At 44.4% G+C, this 21,298-nt stretch overlaps 1 protein-coding gene across 1 annotated transcript in view; it reads left to right on the top strand.

The window, feature by feature from the left end:
- The window catches only part of Sfrp1 (secreted frizzled related protein 1), a 44,043-nt gene extending 24,538 nt beyond the window's left edge, over nucleotides 1-19,505 (top strand). The window contains exon 3 of the mRNA XM_090353878.1: nucleotides 18,735-19,505. Within this exon, the coding sequence (XP_090210004.1) occupies nucleotides 18,735-19,057 (323 nt within the window). The 3' untranslated portion in view covers nucleotides 19,058-19,505. The remainder of the gene's footprint in view (nucleotides 1-18,734) is intronic.
- Nucleotides 19,506-21,298: the final 1,793 nt, after the last annotated feature.

Below are 21,298 nucleotides of genomic sequence, written 5' to 3' on the forward strand. Positions count from 1 at the left end.
TTGTTTTGGTGGGGGGAGGTATATGTACCAGTATTGCGGCTTGAATTCAGAGCCCAGGCACTGTCCCTTAGCTTTTCACTCAACGCTGTTGAGTTACTTTAGGTGTTTGGTGGTTAATTGGAGATAAGAGTCTCAGCAATTTTTCTTTCCTTTTCCCTCCCTCCCCACCCCCTCTCTCTTTTTGTCATTCGGTCATGGGGCTTGGACTCTGGGCCTGGGTACTGTCCCTGAGCTCTTCAGCTCAAGGCTACTGTTTTACCCCTTGAGCCACAGTGTCACTTCCGGTTTTCTAGTGTTTAATTGGAGATGAGTCTCACGGTCTTTGGTCTGGGCTGGCTTTGAACTGTGATTCTCAGATCTCAGCCTCCAAAGTAGCTAGGATTGCAGGTGTGAGCCATCATGCCCAGCTCAACAATTTTTCTGTCTGGGTTGGCTTTAAACTATGATCTTCAGAGCTCAACCTCCAGAGTTGCTAGAATTATAGGCATGTGCCACTGTCACTGGTGCCTTGATGATGTGACTCTTGATGCACCGCCTACATATCTCCCTGAGACAGCCTCCCCCAATGGTGGGTGTGCTGGTGGGGGAACTTTGTGGGCGTAGATAGTCCCTCACTTACCAAATTGCTATTAGCATGGGACACCCCTCCTTCCTATTTCTCCAAACAAATGTGTTTTACTGGCCTCCTGTGAGCACAAAAGAGAGCCCTGGTTGGGCAGAAACAGCACTAGGAAGGATGCCTGGTTGAGGACCCTGCCGACAAAGACCAGATGGCTTGGGGAGGGGGCGGGGGGAGGCTGTCTTCAATGACAATTCCTTGTCGGAAGAAATCTCCAGAGTCCTGCAGTGAAGCACAGGCCTAAGGCTGGCCTCTTTCCCTTCTTCCAGGCTGTCCTTTTCTAAAGCAAGAACTTCTGGGCCTGCCTTCCTTCCCCATGCCTTCCCTGGGTATCAGCTTTCCTGGTGATTTTGCTTCCACAGTTGTGTAACTGTGAGATTTGGGCGGTGGGGGTAGGCCCAGGCCAAGGCAGCCCTTCATGGGGAGAGAGTAGAATCAATACATTGTGTTGCTTTCCCGGGTGACTGACAGCTCTCTGCCTGGAGCCTTCTTCTCTTCCAGACTTAATGCATCTTCTGGCAGGTTTCCTTATTTGGAGCCAAGAATAGGCAAGCTGGGGCAGCTGAGAAGTTTTCCCTTCCTACTGCTTCTGCTCCCATTTCCTGGCCTTTGGAAGCAGGATAGTTCAAGGCACCTGGCCACCTTTTGCCCACCACTCCCTATAAAACAAGGAATCTGACTTGTAGTTTGCTTGTGCTTTTGCTGTTGTTGTTTCTTGTTTTGTTTTTTTTTTTAATGGAGAAGATCCTAGAACTTGAACTGTGGGCCTGGAAATGGTTATGAGGCATTTTTTGCTCTAGGCTAGGGCTCTACCACTTAAGCAACAGCTCTACTTCTGAGTTTTTGGTGGTTAAGTAGAGACAAGAGTCTCATGGACATTCTTGCCTTGGCTGGCTTCAACGTGAGATCCTTAGATCTCCTCCTCCAGAGTAGCTAGGATTCTAAGTGTGAGCCACTATGCCTGGCCTGGATTGTAATTTAAAGCCTGCCTGTTCTCTCAGACAGTTCTTAGTCTAAAAGTCTCTGAAATACACAGCTTCCAAACTCCAGCACAGATGCCAACTTCTGAGGTGGCTTGGAGGGGTCCTTATCAGTCCCCTCTCCCTGGGGCCTGGCTGTGTCAGGTCTCTACCTTGTTTGAAATGTTAACCAGAGGACTGGAGGACAGAAGATACCTCAACAAGGTCAGAGAGCTCTCAAAGCAGTGCTGGGTTAGTGCACTCTTCTCCTCGGTCCTGAGATGAGGAATTCAGTGGGGAATATGGGATAGGGGCTTCTAAGCTTGGCTTTCCTCCTACATGAAATGACTTATCTGATAATGAACGAGGGTTGGACTTCTTCAAGTCTAGAGTGGGGCATTTTGTTCAGACACTGGGATGGGAAGAAATTTGCTCACATTTATAAGAGAGGAGGTGTCTGAGCCTGTGGTGTGGAAAGCTGAGAGTCTTCTGAGACAGTCTGTGTGAAGGAAAATGGGAGGAATTGTGTGTTAGGGAATGAGTGGAGGCCCAGGTCCTGACCCTAACCTTGGGGCTAGCTTAGCTGCTGGAGTCTGAGCCATGAGGCTCATCTCATTTTCTTCTTCAGCTTTGAACACTGACAATAAAACCGTTTCTTCCAGATCAGGTGTTATGTTCATTTCTTCCCTTTGCTAGGGAATTGGTTGTTCCTTCTTTCTCTCTTATTCTCTCCATCCTAACATCTTCCTTGCATTGTGTAGATCTAACATCTGTATATTAGGAAGACCATGCACTGTTTGTCTCTTTGGTCTTGGCTTATCTCACTCAACCTGATTTGCTCTAGTTCCATCCATTTCCCAGCGAAAGCCATTATTTTATCCTGTCTGATGGATGTGTAGAATACCACATTTTTTTGACCCATTCATCTGTAGTTGGACGTCTAGATTGTTTCCATATCTTGGCTATTGTGAACAATGCAGTGATGAACATGGATGTGCAGGTGTCCTTATCATATCCTGGGTTATGATGCTCAGGGCACATTCCTAGGAGTGGTATGGCTGGGTCATAGGGGAGGTCTATATTTAGCTTTCTGAGAATCTCCAGACTGTTTTCCAGAATGGTTGTACTGGTTTACATTCCTATCAGCAGTGTAGTAGAGTTCCCCTTTCTGTCCCTACCAGCATCTCCTGTTGTCTGTCTTTAGAATATTCTTTGTGTTTTGGTTGATCATGGGGCTTGAACTGAGGGCCTGGGCACTGTCCCTGAGCTCTGTTTGCTCAAGGCTAGTACTCTTATCATTTTGAGCCACACTACCACTTTTTTCTGGTGGGTAATTAAAAAGAGTCTCACAGATTTTTCTGCTCTGGCTGGCTTTGAACTGCAATTCTCAGATATGGCTTATACGGCCTCTTAAGTCCCTTTGCTCTAAGGCTCTACATCTGTGTTGTAAGTGTTCTGAAAATGTACTGCCCAGGCTGAGGGTATAGTTCTGTGGCTTCTGGGGCACATCTCTGGGACAAGTGGCAGTATGATCTCAGGGAAGACAGATTATTCAGTGACTCTCTCTGTGCTTCCTTCCCAGACCAGGGCTCCTGCCAAATGGTCCCTAGCTTTGCAGCCTGTGGGTAAGAACAATGACATTCTGGTGCCCAGACTATGTCAGTCTTATCCTATACTTGTTCTCACTGACCAGCTGCTCTCCAGGGCACAGTACAGATTCCAGGGTATGGGAGGCTGGATCCTAAAATTAGGAGCTGACATCCACTTAGAAGCTACTACACTCCCTGCAGGCTGAGATGGAGCTCGCTGAAGTTCTGTTCTGAGCTGCTATCTCCATTGCTGCCAGCTGAACTTTCTGCTGGTTCATCGGAGATGGAGTTCTTTAGACTTCTCTTCCTGGTCTGCTTTGAAATCTTCAGATCTCATTCTCCTGAGTACCTAAGATTACAGGAGTGAGCCAAGAGGGCTAGCTGTGTCAGAGATATCTTCATAAAGGACAGTACTCAGGCTGGATGGCTGGACACAGTTCAAAGCCAGCCCGGGAACAAAAGTCCATTAGACTCTTATCTCTAATTAACCACCAGAAAACTGCAAGTGGTACCGTACTGTGGCTCAAGTAATAGAGTGCTAGCACTGAGCTGAAGAGCTCAGGGACAACACGCAGGTCCAGAATTCAAGCCCCACGACTGACCCCTCCCCCGACCCCCAAAAAAAAGAAAGGAAGAAAGAAAGAAAAAGGACAGTACTCAGTCTTCAGTCTTCTACAGAACATAGAGACAAGGACTTTAGATTACATACTGGCCTTGTTACTTCCCCTCTGTCTTTTGGAAAATTACATGCTACCATATGGGATTTAAGGGGAGGAGGTAGTGGTGCTGATTTAATGAGGGTTTGGTAAGGACCAAATAGACCATAAGGGTACAAAAGAATTCACTGCCAGCTTGGGGAAGTCAGTGTTGGTGTGTGAACCTGGGAAGGGATCTCCCCTGCTGGAGAGAATTGTAGATACTAGGTGATACCTGTGACATGTCACATCCCAAGCTGGCAGGCCTGACCTCTGGTAGCCACTCTGAGGCAGGGGGCTGTTCTAAACAGAGCTGGTGGCCCTACCTACCTACAAGAGAGTGTTACAGGATCTAATTTCTAACATTCTAAAAATTACAAGCATGCTCTGTATAAGAGGCCAAACAAAACCTAGAACCAATGAGATCTATGCATCTGTACACTTGAGGGGAGAGGAAACCAGAGCTACAGAGGCACCCACCATGACCCCAGAGGGCTGAGAAAGCTGGTCTTGGAGGGTGACAAGTAGAACTGCATGCTGGTCACTGCCGTGCCCCTGGTGCCAAGTGTCACTTCACACAAACGAGGACTTTTGTAGCTGCTCTGTTGCTTGTTAGCTAGGTACAATTTCACCTTCTAGAACTCATTGCAAATTACATATTGACATCCAACCCAATGTGCAAGTTTCTCTTGGGTTTTGTCTGGTGGTTGGTAAGGATTCTTAATGCTCTGCCCTTCTCTCCACACACGACTCCCCTCTTCTCAGTGACACCAGGTACTTCCTGTTTGATGGAGAGAATGTGTGTCTGGGGAAGACGTGTGTTCTAGGCCTTGGCTCAGTCTGGACTTATGTACTTACCAAGGGCCAGAGTTGAGGCAGGCTGCCAAGGTAACTGTTTCCTGGGATGTCCTTCTGCTAGCACAAAACCTAGAAGCACAGAAAGCAAACAAAGCAAGCAGATTTAAGTGTAGAAAGGTGGAGAAGCTACACAGATAAAGTCTGAAGCTTCATTTGAGAGTATAACACTCAGGAAAGAATGAGGGATTTAGGATACTGGCTTCTTTCTTAACTTTCTTAGCTATAGTTTGTGATGAACCCAATAGCTGCTTCCTTCTCTATGGAAGAAAATGGAGGCAGTGAGACTGTAAAGGATGCCCCAGCAAGTGAGGGTCTGCCTAGCCAGTTCATTTTCCTCTCAATATTATATGTATACTGTGAGTTTGGCTCTTAGGGTTAAATTCCAGTTCCACCACTGACTAGCTGGAACATGAGCAAATTATTGGAATCTTTCTACTTAACTTTCCCCATCTAGAAACAGGTTTATATTTTCAAGTATCTTCCTTGTAGAGTTGTTCGAGAACGTGAGGTGTTTTTGTCTATACAAGAGCTTAGGCCAATGTCGGAAGCCTGTGAATGTTCAGGACTCTATTACTACTGGTTATTAGCACTAAAGAATATGTTTGTGTTAAAGAGCCTGAGTCCCACAAACGAGGCCATGAACTTCAGGGCAGTGACTATGCTGTCTACATGTTTTGTATTCATTCATGTGTTCAATAAATGCTTAACTGAGCCCTCTGGTGGGTGGGGCACTGCACCAAGTAGCTGCACAGGTATGGGTGGAGCTTTGAACATTTCTATGCTGACTCAAGGCTTTGACAAGGTAAGCCATGAAGGTTAAATGTGGACCTGGCTAACGGCTTCCAGAGATGATACACCAAAAGTAGCTTGGTTTGCAGGGTGGGTAGGAAGAGTGTATATGTCTGCTTATAAGTGAATCAGACTGGAACAATCATGTAAGGTGCCATTGTTCCATGCTATGTTATAGGGTTATAGTTTCTTTTTTTATTTTTTTAATTTTTTATTGTAATTAATAGAAGGGTTACATGATATTTGCCATATAGAAGGTGCATTAATTCACATACATTGATACCCTTTCACATGTCTTGGTACCCTTTACCCTCCCCCCCCCCCATCTTGGTTTTTCCCCCTTCCCTATCAAATTTCAAATGGGTTATAGTTTCTTTAGGGGATCCCTACACTGGGTCTTTTTCTGTCATTTGCCAAATGGGACAGCATGAAAGCCCATTGCATGTGCTTGGAGTGAGTGGCCCTGCTCTGGAGTTGCATTGAGACAACTTCATCTTGGTTGAGACAACCAAGATGTTATTCTTGGGTTATTGTTTGAGCTTACCCAGTTGGGCTGGGGTAAATACAGGCCAAGTCCTTCGAAGGTGAGAGCAGCCTTTGTCATCTGGGATGTTTTCTCTTGGGCAGCCTGGGTTTCAGATTTGAATTTCAAAGACAGAAGAAAATGTGATTTTGATCTTGATTACCAATAGTAGAACAAAAATGCTCATGAATTTCTCCAATACCGTTGTTCTACAAATGGATGCAGGGAGACCCAGAGAGGTGAATTCATTTATCCTAGTTTATTCATGAGGGGTCAGCTGTGGTTTGTTGATCCTGGTCCTGGGTATGTCACTTCTTGCTGTCACAACCTTTGCTTTCTGGCTCTGCAGGTGTCACTGCCACAGAATAGGTAATTAATTGCACAGAAAATTTGATGGAAAGTTCTCTGCAGCCAGCATGGTCTTGGACATACCCTGCCATTCTATGTTGTTGCTTCAGTCTGAGTTTCAGTAGAGTTGGGGCTGGGGGATGTGGTAACCTTCAGAAAGCTTAAACATTATCCAAGAAGAGTCCTTAAAACATACCCCTGTGATTAGCAAAGGTGACAAATAAAAAGCCCAACCCTTTCATTTCATTTCCTTCAACCAGCAGTTCAGTGCTGGGTTTACTTCCAGCTCACCAGCATCAATATCGCTTGTCAGAAATGGAGACTTCTGGGCCTCACCATTGGTACTGAATCAGGACTCTAGGATACAGTTCAATAATGTGTTTCTCCCCCCACCCTTTTATGCAGTTTTTTTTTTTTTTTTTGCTAGTCCTGGGCTTGAGCTCAGGGGATGAGCCCTGTCCTTGGACTTTCTCCAGGCTAGACCTGTACCACTTGAGCCTCAGCACCACTTCCGGCTTTTTCCTATGTATGTGGTACCGAGGAATTGAACCTGGGTCTTTGTGCATGCTAGGCAAGCACTCTACCACTAGGCCAAACTCCCCCCCCCTTTTTTTTTTTACTTTTTGAGATAGAGTCTATCTATGTAGGCTTGATCCTTCTGTCTCAGCCTCATGAGTGCTGGGACTATTATGTCCAGCAAAATCTGCATCTTAACATGTCTTCTTGGCAGTTTTGATACTGCTGCTCTCAGATATTTATCAGAGTGAGGGCATCACTGAATCCCACTTCTCACCCCCCCCCCCACTCTTCTAAGAGATCACAACATGTTCCAAGTTGCCATTTGGGGGAACACCAGGAGGTGGAATGGAGAGGGGTGGAAAACTGGGGACCCCATGTTAGGAACATATGTTTGCCTTGGCAGATTTGCCTAGATTTGGAGCCAAGATCCAGTCAATCCTAATGATTGACTTTCTTTAAGCCAGTCGCCTCTTCTCTGCCTCTGTTGGCATTGATGGTGGAGGTGGATGAAGGGCACTCTGGGAAGGGAAGAGGAAGGGCCCACGTTTTTCATTCTCCCTATTCTGAGGCCCGAGTGCTTGCTGTGAGAGCCACCAACACTCAGGCTTTTCTGCTGGAATAAAGCCTACCAGGCAGCATTCTTCTCTTCAAGGAAGATCTTCCTTCTACGCCATTAGCTAAATCAGTGGGCCTTTGACATACTATTAGGTACTGACACTCTGGGGGCTGCTGAGAGGGGGAGAGGGAGAGAGAGAGAGTGGGAGGGTGTAGACAGTAGGAGGGGGAAGACAGGAAGAAGGGAAGGAAGGGAAGGAGGGAGGGGGAGAGAGAGAGAGAGAGAGAGAGAGAGAGAGAGAGAGAGAGAGAGAGAGAGAGAGAGAGAGAGAGAGAAAGAGAGAGATATGCAAACTTTGTCCTCCTGCCCAATCATTTCCCTAAAGTATCTGGAATCCAAGAAACAGAACAACTTTAATGAAATAATTTGCTTCAAATTATTTCACTCGAGAGCAATTTTTCCATGTGCTGCCTTTTGTAGGTAGGAGGGCAGAAGTAACGCTGCCTTCCATCTTCTTTTTTCTTTCAGCATTTTTTGGTAATGTATGTCCTGTAGTCAGCATACATGTAAATATGCAGTCTGTGGTTTGTGGTCAGGGGAGAGAGTCTGAGTTACTGTGACCAAGTGCCAGCTCTTTTCTTTGCTAAATGAATCAGTGATGCCAAACACTGGCTCCTGCTGGGAACAGAGGGTTCTGCTAAGCTGTCATTGGGGAGGCCTTTGTCAGTAGGATTCATTGAGGCCCCAGTACCACAAAGCCAGCTCTCCATGAGGCCAAGACCCTCTGCTGGGTGCTGGAAGGAGGCTGCTGTTCAACTCACTGGGAACTATGCTTTCTTCCCTGGCCCTTGAGGACGCCCACCCAAGAGATTTGTGAATCCGATGGAAGAGGCAACAAAATGGGTCCCTCTGACTTCATGACTCATGAAATAGATGATTTTTGGGGGGGTAGGGGCAGTTCTGGGGCGAAATTAAACTCAGGCTCTGGGTACTGACTGCCCCTGAGCTGCTTTTGCTCAAAGCTCTCTGCCACTTGAGCCACAGCACCACTTCTGGCTTTTTCTGTGTACATGCTACTAAAGAATTGAACTCAGGGCTTCGTGCATGCTAGGCAAGCACTCCACCACTAGCCCTTCTGGCTCTCATAAAATATTCTTATGGGACCACATTTGACTTGGAGACACCATGATTAAGACAGAAACTCAGGGAGCACAGTTACGGCATTTTCTCAAGCAAAGGGCCAGTAGATTCTGGCTACTTCATAAAGAGACAACCAACTTTGAGTCTACTTGGGGATTTGGGGTCTCTGTGAAAGAGAAAAGTGGGGAGGGGATAAAATCTCCCAGGAACCAGGGATATAGGCAGGTGATTGTTCTGCTTGATTTTTTGTTGTTGCCTATAGGAAGAGCCAGTACCCCTGCACAGACCCTGTGGCCCTTTACCAGTGACCCTCATGTTTTGGTTGACTCCTAAGTCAGAAGGAATAAACTACATTCAGCCTGCAAAGACTAGCCATGGTGTAGATCTATAGGCAGTCCCTTCTTCACCCTCTCAAAATGTATTTGAAGAGCAAACTTTTTGTATTGGGGCTAGAATGCAGAGTCATCTGATTGCTTGGCTTGCTTGCTCAGCTGACACTTTACCACTTGAGCCATGCCCTTTGCTCATTATGTTGGAGAAGGAGCCTTGCAAACTTTTCTGTTTCAGCTGGCTTCAAATTGTGATTCTCGGAATCTTAGCTTCCTGAGGAGCTATGATTATAGGCATGAGCTACTAGTACCCTGGCAAAAACAAAATACTGAAGCAACATCTCTAACCCCAACTAAAGTGAAGTTGCTTCAAATGAGGGCCTGGAATTGGAAGCTGTTTTATGATCCCACATTTTGTGATTCAACTAGATTGTATATTCTTTACTAGACTATAAGCTTTTTTAAAATTTAAGGGCTCCCCCTCCCCTTCACATTAAATACAGTTTTAAGAGCCAAATAGGAATAAGAGACTTTCCATAAAATCTGCACTTTGGGGGCTGGGAATTTGGACGACTGGTAGAATGCTTGCTTAGCATGCACAAAGACCTGGGTTCGATTCCTTGGTTCCACATACATAGAAAAAGTCATAAATGGTGCTGTGGCTCAAGTGGTAGAGCTCTAGTCTTGAGAAGCTCAAGAACTCAGTGCTCAGGCCCTGAGTTCAAGCTCCAGGACTGGCAAAAAACAAAACAAACCCCCCCCCCAAAATGAAATCTGCACTTTGTTCCTCCCTTTAGGCCTCCTCCCCTCAGCTTCCTATGAACCAGGAGCAACCATTTTCAACTACTGTAGCTATTTTTGTGATATTTAATAAACTGGAACAAATCCATAATATGCATATGTAATTTGATTTCTCTATTTTCATGTTCAAATATTATTTATTGGAGTTTCTGTTATTGAAGTGAGAGATCACACCTTTACATTAGCTTCCTAATACAGCGATCTCCCACATTTGGCTCAGTTAATGACATTTTAATTTCTGGACATGATGTAGATGATGATGCTTGGTGTTGGGCAGTGTAGAGTGCTCTGAGCAGTGGAGTGTTTGAGCTAGCTTCCGGCCTTTCCTATCCTTCATCTAATCTTGAGATAGCAACTGGTTCATGCTACTTCCAGTTCTAACGCTGATGTTAGGAGCTCAATTCCAGATACTCAGGGAGTCCCTTCCAGAGCCCTTTACTTCCTGATGGACCACTGACTCTTAGGCTGGGGTGCAGTTGTTCCTGAGAGCCCACTCTCAGCCCTCTTTTGTCTTTCCTGAACTTCATGATGTCTTCTTGTATTTCTAAAATAGACTCCTAGCTCAAGATATGTGGGAGATATCTATTTTTTTTAACCTGGAGATGTCTACTGTGCTCTGACACATCATATCCTGATACACAGATTTCATTCAGAATCCAATTGAGCTCCTTCTCCTCCTCCTCCTCCTCCTCCTCCTCCTCCTCCTCCTCCTCCTCCTCTTCTTCTTCTTTCTTCTTCTTCTTCTTCTTCTTCTTCTTCTTCTTCTTCTTCTTCTTCTTCTTTTTCTTCTTTCTTCTTCAGTTCTGGGGACTCTAGAACCTCTAGGAACTCTGTGTTTGCTAGGTAAATGCTCTACTATTATGCTGTACCTCATACCTCTTTTATTTTAGTTGTTTTATGGATAAGGTCTCACACATTTCTGTTTTGCCTGCATTTTGTTGGGGGCCACCCTTGGGCGTGTGATCCTCCTACCTAAGCCTCTCCAGTAACTGAGATTATAGGACTGTACCACTACACTTCCCCATTTAGGAACTTTAAAGGCACTAATTCTTTATCTTAATTTAATAAAGTGCTGCTGTTAATAAACCCAGTCCTGCTCCACTGCCAGTCCTTTGTCTTAGGCATATATTTTCTATTTCTTTAGAAGATTTCAAAAGTCTTTTTTATCCTACTTCATGTTTCTCAATGCCATTACTCATGGATCTGGGAACTTTTTGACTTATTTAATAAAATAAGCAGTAAACTTTAAAGAATTGTTCCTTTGTTGTTTTCTCTCATTCCTTTTCTTTATTCTGTCTTTTTATAATTCCCTTTATTCAGATCTGGAAACTCTAGATTGAGAAGAGTTTGGCATCCCCTTTGGCATCTCAGGAAATTTCTTTAACCAGATCTGAATGCATTTGTTTTGAGTTCATTACTTCTCCTCTTATATTTTAAATATTCAAGTATTCTTTTCAGTTCTGGGGACTTTTGCTTTAGTACCTTTCTGTTCTAATTTTATGACTGTAATAATTTGTATAACATTGCCATCCTGAATGTTTTTCTTATGTTTCTTGTCAATGAAGGCTTTTTGTTTCTTCTTCCTCTTCTTTTTCACTACTGCTACTACTATTATTGGTACCAATCTTGGGGCTTGAACTCAGAGCCTGGGTACTGTCCTGAGCTTTTCTGCTCAAGATTAGCACTCTTCCACTTGAACCACAGCTTCACTTCTGGCATTTTTTGTTGCTTAATTGCAGATAAGAGTCTTGTTGACTTTCCTACCTGGGTGGCTTTGAACCATGATCCTCATACCTCAGCCTCCTGAGTAGCTAACATTAAATGAGTGAGCCGCTGGTGCCAGGCTTCCTTATTTGTTTTATATTTACATTATTTCCCATCATTCTCACTCAGAAGTTTTCCTTAAGTGTCTGCCAGTATTTGCCTATGCATATGAATTTAAGAACAAGACATGGAATTGGAAGCTTCCTGTTTATATTCAGGGCCTGTGATACTTTAAAGACATTTTAGGAGGTAAGTTTTTTTTCTTTCCTTTGTGATATTAGCTTCTATGTGAAGGTCGCACTCTTTACTCTGAAGACTTTTGTCTAGTGGACAAAGCACTCTACTGTTCTCTTCTTGTGTGTTGGCTGAACATTTCTGTGTAAAATAACCCCCCTGACTCCTACGAGAGTTGGGGAGAGCAGTCACTTGGCTTTCTAGCCCAGAGGAGAATGTATGAGTTTCCTACTTAGAGTTTACAACTCCCATACGTAGTACAAGCTCTGTAATGGTGCTCTGGAGTATCATGTGGGCCCAGGCCTGCCATGTGGGTAGATAGCCAGCCTCTAACTGGTACCTCTGGGTATAATGGCCTTTTCTCTTTGTCAAGACTGGCTCCTCCCCATTCCATTTACTTTCTGTTATACAGAAAGTGGTGATACGGTAAATTAGTGATTTACTCTTCTTCTTCCATTACTATTCTCTTGCATGTAATTTTTTTAAATTGTGATTTTTTTAAATGGACTTAAGGACTGATTAGGAATGAATATATGTGTTTGAGCGTTTGGTAACCTTCCGCAGACATTCAGGAGTTTGGTGTCTGTGCAGGGCACGTTTTCATTTCGGTTTCCCATTGTTCTTAGCTCCCTGGAATTTGCTCTCCCTGCTTGAGAGCCTGGCCTTCTACAGGTCATCAGTGGCCTGCCAGCCACCAAGAGATCCAGTTTCAAACTCATTCTCTAACTCTCTGGCATTTGGGTCTGGGGGGGGGGGGGTAGGGCTTCCATTTGATACCCATCCTGTGGTGTTCATGACACTGAACTGCTTGGCCTTTTCTCTTTGCCTATAATAACTTTTACAGCAACTCTCTTGCTCTCACTCCAGCAAGTATTTCCTGGGTCTTCCTTCTCTTCTTCTTTGTACTTTACCTTCTGTTGTAAGTATTAGCTAATCAGATAAGTTGCAAATCTGATTATTAACATAGCCTTATTCCTATTTTTCCCACAGATCCCTCGTAGATTCTGGTACAATTCTAGATTATTAGTTGTTTACATGGTTGGTCCTTGGCCAATGGCTGTTTTATATCTAAGGATTATATTTAGTCATTGGAGGATAGGGGAAATGTTAGAAGCAGCAGACAAGTCAGAAACAAGAGATAGTTCTAAAAGAGATGGGTCTAAGGACTTTCTGATTCTCATTGCAGCCTCAGAAATATGGTCAATCTTCTTGGAGAGGCTGTCAAAGAAGTATGATTGTGAGCAAAAATATAATTTGAAGCTGGGCTCACACCTATAATCGCAGCTGCTCATAAGGCTGAGATCTAAAGATTGTAGTTTGGAGCCAGCCCAGCCAGGAAAGCCTGTGCAATTCTTATCTTCGATTAACTATCAAAAAGCTGAAGTGGTACCTCAGTTCAAGTGGTAGAGTGCCAGCCTTGAGTGAAAAAGCTAACGTAGTGCCCACGCCCTGAGTTTAAACAACAGTATTGGTATGCATGCACACACACACACACACACACACACACACACACACACGATTGAATGTAAGGGGTTATTTGTTTTAAGATTGCTGAGAAACACCCAGACAGCCTCTAATTGCGACCTCAAGTTTTGGGTTTTCAAAGTTTTTGAGTTTTTGAATTCTTGCTGGCAGCGAGGCATGGATTGGGAGAACATTCTACTTTGGCGGGGGCAGGAGGGTGATGTTAAAGTATGACTAATAAGAAAGGAGAAAGTATTTTGTTTTGTTTTAGTTCTGGGCTAGGTTGTTACAGGTAGAAGAGATGAAGGGCCTAAGATGTAGTTCAGATAGATTGATAACCATCAGAGCAAGCAGCAAGCACTAGGCCGGGAGGGTGGAAGGGAGAGGACAGGAGGGAGGGAGGGAGGGAGAAACCAGAGTAAAGAACAGTGCTGGAGATGACCAGAGTTGGTTTCCCAGTATCACTGCTGGACCTCTGGATGGCAGCTCTGTGGTTTAGCATTTACACTGTGCCTTCCACCTTACATGGAGAAAATGAACACTCCAGGCATCCCAAACCAGTTTGAACCCAGAAGCTGGCACTCTGTCCGGATGCTCTAGTACTGCTCCCTACCCTTCTTAGTCTTTTCCTCTTTGACAGCTACTAATTTTTGCATTGGCAGCTCAACCAAGGATGAAATCCCCGGGGTCCTGGCATCATGTACATGATTGGGAGAGGTACTGGCGGTCTGTCCTTGGCTGCTCTAGGCCAAAGACTAGAGCAACAGCCCTGGATATGGCCTGGTGAGGTTGTGCATAGGCCCACAGGCATGGCAAAATCAACCTTGGACAGGTAATTACCTATGCAAACATTGTTGGTAATCTGTACCCCTAAAGTAAACTCTTGAAAGATGGAAAGATGTTAGCAATTTCTGGCCACATGTGTGCTCGTCCCCACTCTCCCCACCTCCACAAAGAAAGGGAGCCAAATGGCAAGAAGGAAAGCTTCTAATGCATAACACATTTCCACCATCTGATTTCCCACTCCCCTCACCAGTCCCCACCTATGTAAACTAAATTCCTTTACACGGTCATGGCAAAGGGAACGTTAATTTTTGATTTGAGTTGTGATTAAAAGCAACACAATCAAAAGAGTGAAATAGTTTCCACTGAAGCAGTATCTTTTTAAACTGAGTCATGGATGGTAGAAAGAGTGTGATCTGTGCATGGGTTCTAGGCCCGATTGTGTTTCTCACAAACTGTGGCCTTGTGTTACCATTGCTTAGTCTGGGTTCTTCTTTTGATTGTAATCAAGTAATTATAGTGCCGACTCAACTTGGTTGGTGTGAGTAGTGAGCCAGCCAGGGGTCACAGGAGAATGAGCATCTACCTTGTGTTCATCTCGAGGGCCTGGCATGTGGTAGGAACTCCGTACATGATGGGACATATCTCTGCAGAAGAGAGGGTCTCACATGACCAGTTGGTTCATGCATTAGACTCTCCTGATGATGTGCCTTATTATTCCAAGGGTAATGCTTGGCTCACAGCCTTAGAATTTAGGGGATGGCGTGGGACTTACCTAACAACTTGGGGCTACTTTTTGTGTTCTGTGAAGGGAGCAGAATCGTTTTTTCCCTTGTGGCCCTATAATAATTTGCACGTTTTCTTTGAAGAGTGGTGTGTTAGCTTTCTGTTACTATAACAAATACTCGAGACTTAATAAGAGGTAGGTTTCTTCTGGCTCAGAGCAGGGAGATTTTAGGGCATGTTTAGTTGGCCTTTGACGTTAGGTGAGGCAACACCTCATGACAGGAGTACGATAGAGTACATCTTTCAGCAAAACTGCTCGTCTCATATGCAGGAAACCAAAAAGAGAGAAGAGAGCCTTCTTCAAAGGCGCATCCCAATGGGTCTTGCTTCCTAAATGACCAATCCCCATCTAATAGAGCCACTCTGGGGACCAACCCTTTAACATACAGGCCAAAGAGGAACACTTGAGACCCAAACTAAGCAAATGTCTTCTCCCACTTGTGTTGGCTCAGTTCTGCAGGGAGGGTGGAGGTGGAGATGGGCTCTGACTTTGCCTTGGTCTGGGTACCAAGACTCTGCTTGATGGCCCCTCACTCAATCCTACTGAGAAGTTTGGTCTTTCAGCAATCTATCCACTGTAACGGGCAGTCTTTTCTCACGTGAACCATTAGGTGCAAGGATTGCAAGCCAGCAATGGAGGCCAAGGCAGGTTATGGGCCTGTCTGATGTGAGGGGTAGTCTCTGCTTTGTATACACGATACCCCTGTCTGCTGGCTCCCGATTGCTCTTCACCATGGGGGTGAGGGAGAAGCAATACCAGAAACACTGAACAATGGCTACTAGCTTAAGGTGGAGAAAGAGTTTGAAAAAAAAAACCCAAAATAAATTTACTGGGAAATTGTACTCAACCTACTTCCATGTGTGCTAGAAGCTTGGCACAACCAAGAGGTTAGCATTAATCCTCAGGCAGGGCCTCTGCTTCTTAATGTCCAGTTCTGGCCTTTCTGCCATGCTAGGGTAAGGTCTTTTTCAGGCCTGGGGTATTGTATAGATCTTGAGTTAAGCAGCCTCCAAGGTTTGGAAGTTCTTTCATCAGAAAAAGAAAACAGTGGGAGAGTATTTAATTCCCTGACTTGGACACATTCATTAAAGCTTTGTTCCTAGAAATTTTGCCCTCATTACTAGTGGGTTAGACACGAGTGTGGTTTTCTAATCAGTTGGATATTAAATAACAAGACCTTTGCAAACAGCTTTCTTGTTTGGTTAGAGGAACTTTGACTTCCTCATGAAAACAATCATTTTAAAATACGGGTGAAGCTGGGAACAGGGCCCAAGCTTTTCTTCCCTTTTTGTTTGAGGCCCACGTAATAAGCATTCTAAGTTTGAGGTTCATTATAAATTACTTGGGAGAGCAGAGGCAGCAAAAACAGCATGGTGTTTGAAAGCGCATAGTCACATATAGCTGGATAACGGCCTGTGTAAAAACCCATGTGCTGAAGACGTGGCCTCCAGCCTGTGGTACTACTGGGACGTGGTGGGACCTTCAGGAGGGTGTGCCTAGTGGGAAGAAGTTAGGTTATTGGATGCATTCCCTTGAAGGGAATGCTGGGGACTCCAGCCCTTCTTCATCTTCCCTCCTTATTTCCCAGCTGTTAGGAAGTGAGCACTTCCTTCTGCTGTGGTATGCTGCCTTACCAGAGACCCAGAGCAACAGCAGCAAGTAGCCATGCACTGGAACCTACAAAACTATGAGTAAAAGTCGATCTCTTCTCTGTGTCCATTGGTTTATTTCTAGCATTTGTTACAGTGATAGGAAGCTGGCTAGCTAACACATGTGTTTAAAAGTTTAGCATTAAGGGGCTGAGAGTTTGGCCTAGTGGTAGAGTGCTTGCCTAGCATGCACGAAGTCCCGGGTTCAATTCCTCGGCACCACACACATAGAAAAAAGCTGGAAGTGGTGCTGAGGCTCAAGGGTAGAGCTCTTGAGAAAAAAAGTCCAGGGACAGTGCTCAGGCCCTGAGTTCGAGCCCCACAACTGGCAAAAAAAAAAGAAAAAGAAAATTAAAAAAAAGTTTAGCATTAATGATTTGAGGCAAGCCGACTTAATTCCTTAAGTTTTCTCATGAGCAAATAATTGTACTTTTTGTCATGGGGTTATTAGGATTAATTGAATAAATGTATGTCAAAATCTAGTATATTACTTGGCACTCCACACATTTTCCTAATTGTAAGTTACTGTCGTGAGATTCAAATTCAAGACTCCTTCCTCATAGAATGTACATAGAAGTTGAGTTATTCCAAAAAGAGATGTATAATTTTTAGGTACTTTTTTTTTTTGCCAGTCCTAGGGCTTGAACTCAGGGCCTGAGCACTGTCGTTGGGCTTTCTCAAGCTCTACCCTTTAGGCCACAGCACCATTTCTGGCTTTTTCTATGTATGTGTTACCAAGGAATCGAACCCAGGTCTTTTTGCATGTAATTTTTAAATCAGAAGAATTCAGAGGAGGTACCAGTTATCTGTGGACTGGCAACTGGATGATGATTCCCAATCCCTAAATTTCTGGAGCTGGCCAGTCATTGCAAGGGATTGATTGTGATAGTGACATCACCACATGCTGAGTGCATGTATAGCTCATTGAGTGTCTTTATCAACTGTGTGGCAAGCAGGGAGGATCTGATTCACGGGGTCAAAACAATGTTAAGGGCAGGGGCTGTGATTCAGTGGTAGCTTGCCTGCCTTAAGTATTGTGAGGACCTGGGTTTCATCAGAGGGAGGGAGGGAGGGAGGGAGAGAGAGAGAGAGAGAGAGAGAGAGAGAGAGAGAGAGAGAGAGAGAGAGAGAGAGAGAGAGAGAGAGAGAGGGGGGGGGGAGGAAAAGAGGAGGCAGAATTGAGGCGCACAGTGTTTTTCTCTTTCTGCTGCTGATTATGCTGAGAATAGAAACATCCCTGGACCATACAAGGTTGTTACCTGGATATAGCGACTAGGATTTCCGCTGGATCTGCTGTGAGCCGTCAGAAAGTCCTTGTGAGTGGGGCTCCTCAGCTAGTAGAACCCTGGTGGTAGATGGATTCATGGTAACAGAACATCAGCAATGCCTGCTATCCAGCTCCCCTTGAGACAAGGTCCTGAGCACTCTGGCTCCATCCATGGGGAGATTCAGAGACTGGAGATGTTGATGTGGAGTGCACCCACGCGTGACTGTTAGCTGTGTGTTCTAAATTGCCCTTGCTGTGTGTGCACATCCATTCCCGCTGCCTTGTTTACAGGACCCAACTTTCAAGGAATTTTGGATATTGAAAACCTAAACCACTAACTTTCTCTTATAAAAAAAATGAGGCTAAGCTTTTTTTTCCCCTCCGTGGAATGCTGGGAACTGTAGCATTAGATTATATGGATTAAATTGGATTATATGACCCCTTCTGTCAAAGTACTGTATGAGACTCCAAATCACTGAATTTCATGAAAGAGAAATGTGATTTGGTTTTGAAATTTTAAGAACCCTGTGACAATTCCTCAGATGCTTTTAGATACCACTAAACTTGGAAAACTAGGGAGGTGACATTGGTACCAGACAGCAATGACGAGCTTGCCTCCCTCCCTGCCTGCCTACCGTCCTCCCTTCCTTCTTTCCATTCTGTATGTGTGTGTTGGTTCTGGGGCTTGATCTCAGAGCCTAAGAACTGTCCCTGAGCTTTTTTTCCTTTTCTCACTCTACTACTTGTTGAACCATAGCTTCTCTTCCAAATTTTTGGTGGTTAATTGGAGTTAAGAGCCTCATGCCTATGCTGGCTTCCAGCTGTGGTCCTCAGATCTCAGCCTGCTGAGTAGCTAGATTACAGGTGTGAACCACTGGATCTGTGCTGAGATCTTTAGGGAAGAGGGAACATTTCCAGGGCTGCTGTCTCTCCTGCTTGTTTTGGTCTCTTTCCTTCCCCTTCTCTGTTGCCCTGAGTTCAGGTTTCTGTTTCAAATCAAGTGTCCTAAAATGTTTTCTCTTTGTTTCCCTTTCTCTCCATTCTTCTCCCACCATCCCTAGCACTGAGGATGAAAATAAAAGAAGTGAAGAAAGAAAATGGTGACAAGAAGATTGTCCCCAAAAAGAAGAAGCCCCTGAAGCTGGGTCCTATCAAGAAGAAGGAGCTGAAAAAGCTGGTGCTCTTCCTGAAAAATGGCGCCGACTGCCCCTGCCACCAGCTGGACAACCTCAGCCACCACTTCCTCATCATGGGCCGCAAAGTGAAGAGCCAGTACCTGCTGACAGCCATTCACAAGTGGGACAAGAAAAACAAGGAGTTCAAAAACTTCATGAAGAAGATGAAAAATCACGAGTGCCCCACTTTCCAGTCGGTCTTTAAGTGATGCTTACGACAGGTTGGGGAGGGAGCTGGGGGCTGGGTGAGCACTGGGGAAAGCAGAGACCCTGGACCGCCTCTGATCATATGCACTGTCACACCTTAGGGGACCTTGTAACACCTTTGGCTTTGTTCTCGCAGCATCCTCACCCCTTCCCCTTCACAGCCATGCTCCAGACCCCAGCATAGACGTGTCCAGGTATGCCGGGACCATTTAGATTAGGAAGGCTTTAAAGATCCACAACATGGAACAGCTGTCACTGTGCAAAAGGATGTGCAGAAACATTGCACCCAAAAAGGCAGTCTCCAAAAAAGAAAACTTGCCAATTTGGGGGAAAAGGTTAAACAAAAGGGATTGTGGAAAAAGTGAGAGATGGAGAGAAAGACACAGAGAGAGAGAGAGAGAGAGAGAGAGAGAGAGAGAGAGAGAGAGAGAGAGAGAGAGAGAGAGCGCGCGAGCGAGCATGAGCCTTAGGTTGTGCATCTTTCTGAGTGTTGATACAAATTGCTTATGTTCCTTGGCTAATCTATGCCTTTGGAAGTAGAAAAATTCTAACTATTGGTAAGTCATCTTGCTTTCAGTCCTAGAGTCATTCCTCTGTCTGTCTGCTTTTGATAGAAACACACACACACACACACACACACACACACACACACACACACACACGACCAATTCTGAAAGTGATAGGGGGAGGAACAAACCCAACAGCCCAGTATGCAATAATGAATACAAGAAGGGAATCACTGCCTTTTCTGCCCTCACTTTTTACCACTAGGCTCTTCAATTTGATTTTATCAATGAGTGACAGTCTGCAGCCAGATTTTGGGTGGGGGAGGAAAGCACCTACCTGTTTTCGTGTAACAAAGAGAAAAATAAGCACGAGACAATTGAGGACTTAGAGGCTGCGAAGGCAATAATCGGTGATTTTTTTCAAATCACACAGTTAAAAAAGAATAAAGGAGACAAATAATCATCTAATCTAGTAAGGGTGTGCTATGAGTCAGGAAAAGAGGTTCATATCCTAATTTTATCTGTTGCCTGTTTTGAAAAATGACAATGATGGGCACAATAACAAGCATCTTACTAACTTTTTTTTGTTTGTCGGTTGTGGGGTTTGAACTTGGGGCTTGGGTACTGCCCCTGAGCTCTTTTGCTCAAGGCTAGAGATCTACCACTTTAAATCACAGTGCCGCTTCCATTTTCTGATGATTATTTGTCTTTGAACTGAGATCCTCAGGTCTCAGCCTCCCGAGTAGCTAAAATTACAGGTATTAGCCACCAGCTCCAGGCCTACTAACTTTCTTGATTAAAACGTCTACAGTGAGAATCTGAAAGATGTACCACTCTCTTCGACATGACGCTCCTTTAAGAATACGGTGTCAACAGCAGATTGGACACCCTCTTTCCCTAGGAGAGCTCAGCCGCCCTGGAACCCTACAGTACAAGCAACCTCCACAGCCATTCATATGCTTTGCCTTACCATGAAGGGTTTGATTCCTTTACATGTGATTGCCTGTAGATCAAGGAAATTCAAAACAGCCTGCCTTCCTGACCCTTTCGCTTTCTATTTTTTCCTCATTCCTGCAGAGGGGGTGTTGATCAGTGTCCCTGTCTAAGGAGAGAGTTTCAAAGACAAACCTGTCCTTGAACCTCTTTCGTGTGCTGCAGGATAGTCTTCGGAGCTGTTATACTTATGAAGCAATGTAAATAAACTGGTTCTCTTAAATAGTTTTACTCCTGTTGTCCGATGCTGAGGGCTAGTTTTATTTTTTAATGAATGTTAATTTCTTCCACCAAAGCCTAATTCTTCATATTCTGTCACATTTCAAGAACCTTCAGTGGCATCTAGTCTGCAGGCAACTGAGATATCAGGAATCACCAGTGAAAGATTCTGTTGTCTGAAATAAACATGCCAATGCAGCTGCCCACTTGATTAATCTTGACATAATTAACTTTTCACAATTAGTAATCCTAGCATTTTAATACCTTTAGAAGAAATTCTCTCTGATCTTTAATTATAAAGTATTGGGGGACCTTATAAGATTTGCCTGTAATTTTGGGTGATTTTAAAATGTGTGTATATAAATATATATATTAGTAATTAGAAATATTCTACTTTCCTATTGTTCAACTAAAGTTCAGGGTAGTTTCAGGAATAGGTAGAGCTGGAGCTTGATTCTGATTATGTCAAGAGTTCAATTTTCCTATGTATTTGCTTGTCTTGATAAAGTATATTATGCAGCAGGG

The sequence above is a fragment of the Megascapheus bottae genome, chromosome 20 (genome assembly GCF_031878675.1).
Source record: "Megascapheus bottae isolate mThoBot1 chromosome 20, mThoBot2.hap1, whole genome shotgun sequence".
Lineage (NCBI taxonomy): Eukaryota > Metazoa > Chordata > Mammalia > Rodentia > Geomyidae > Megascapheus > Megascapheus bottae.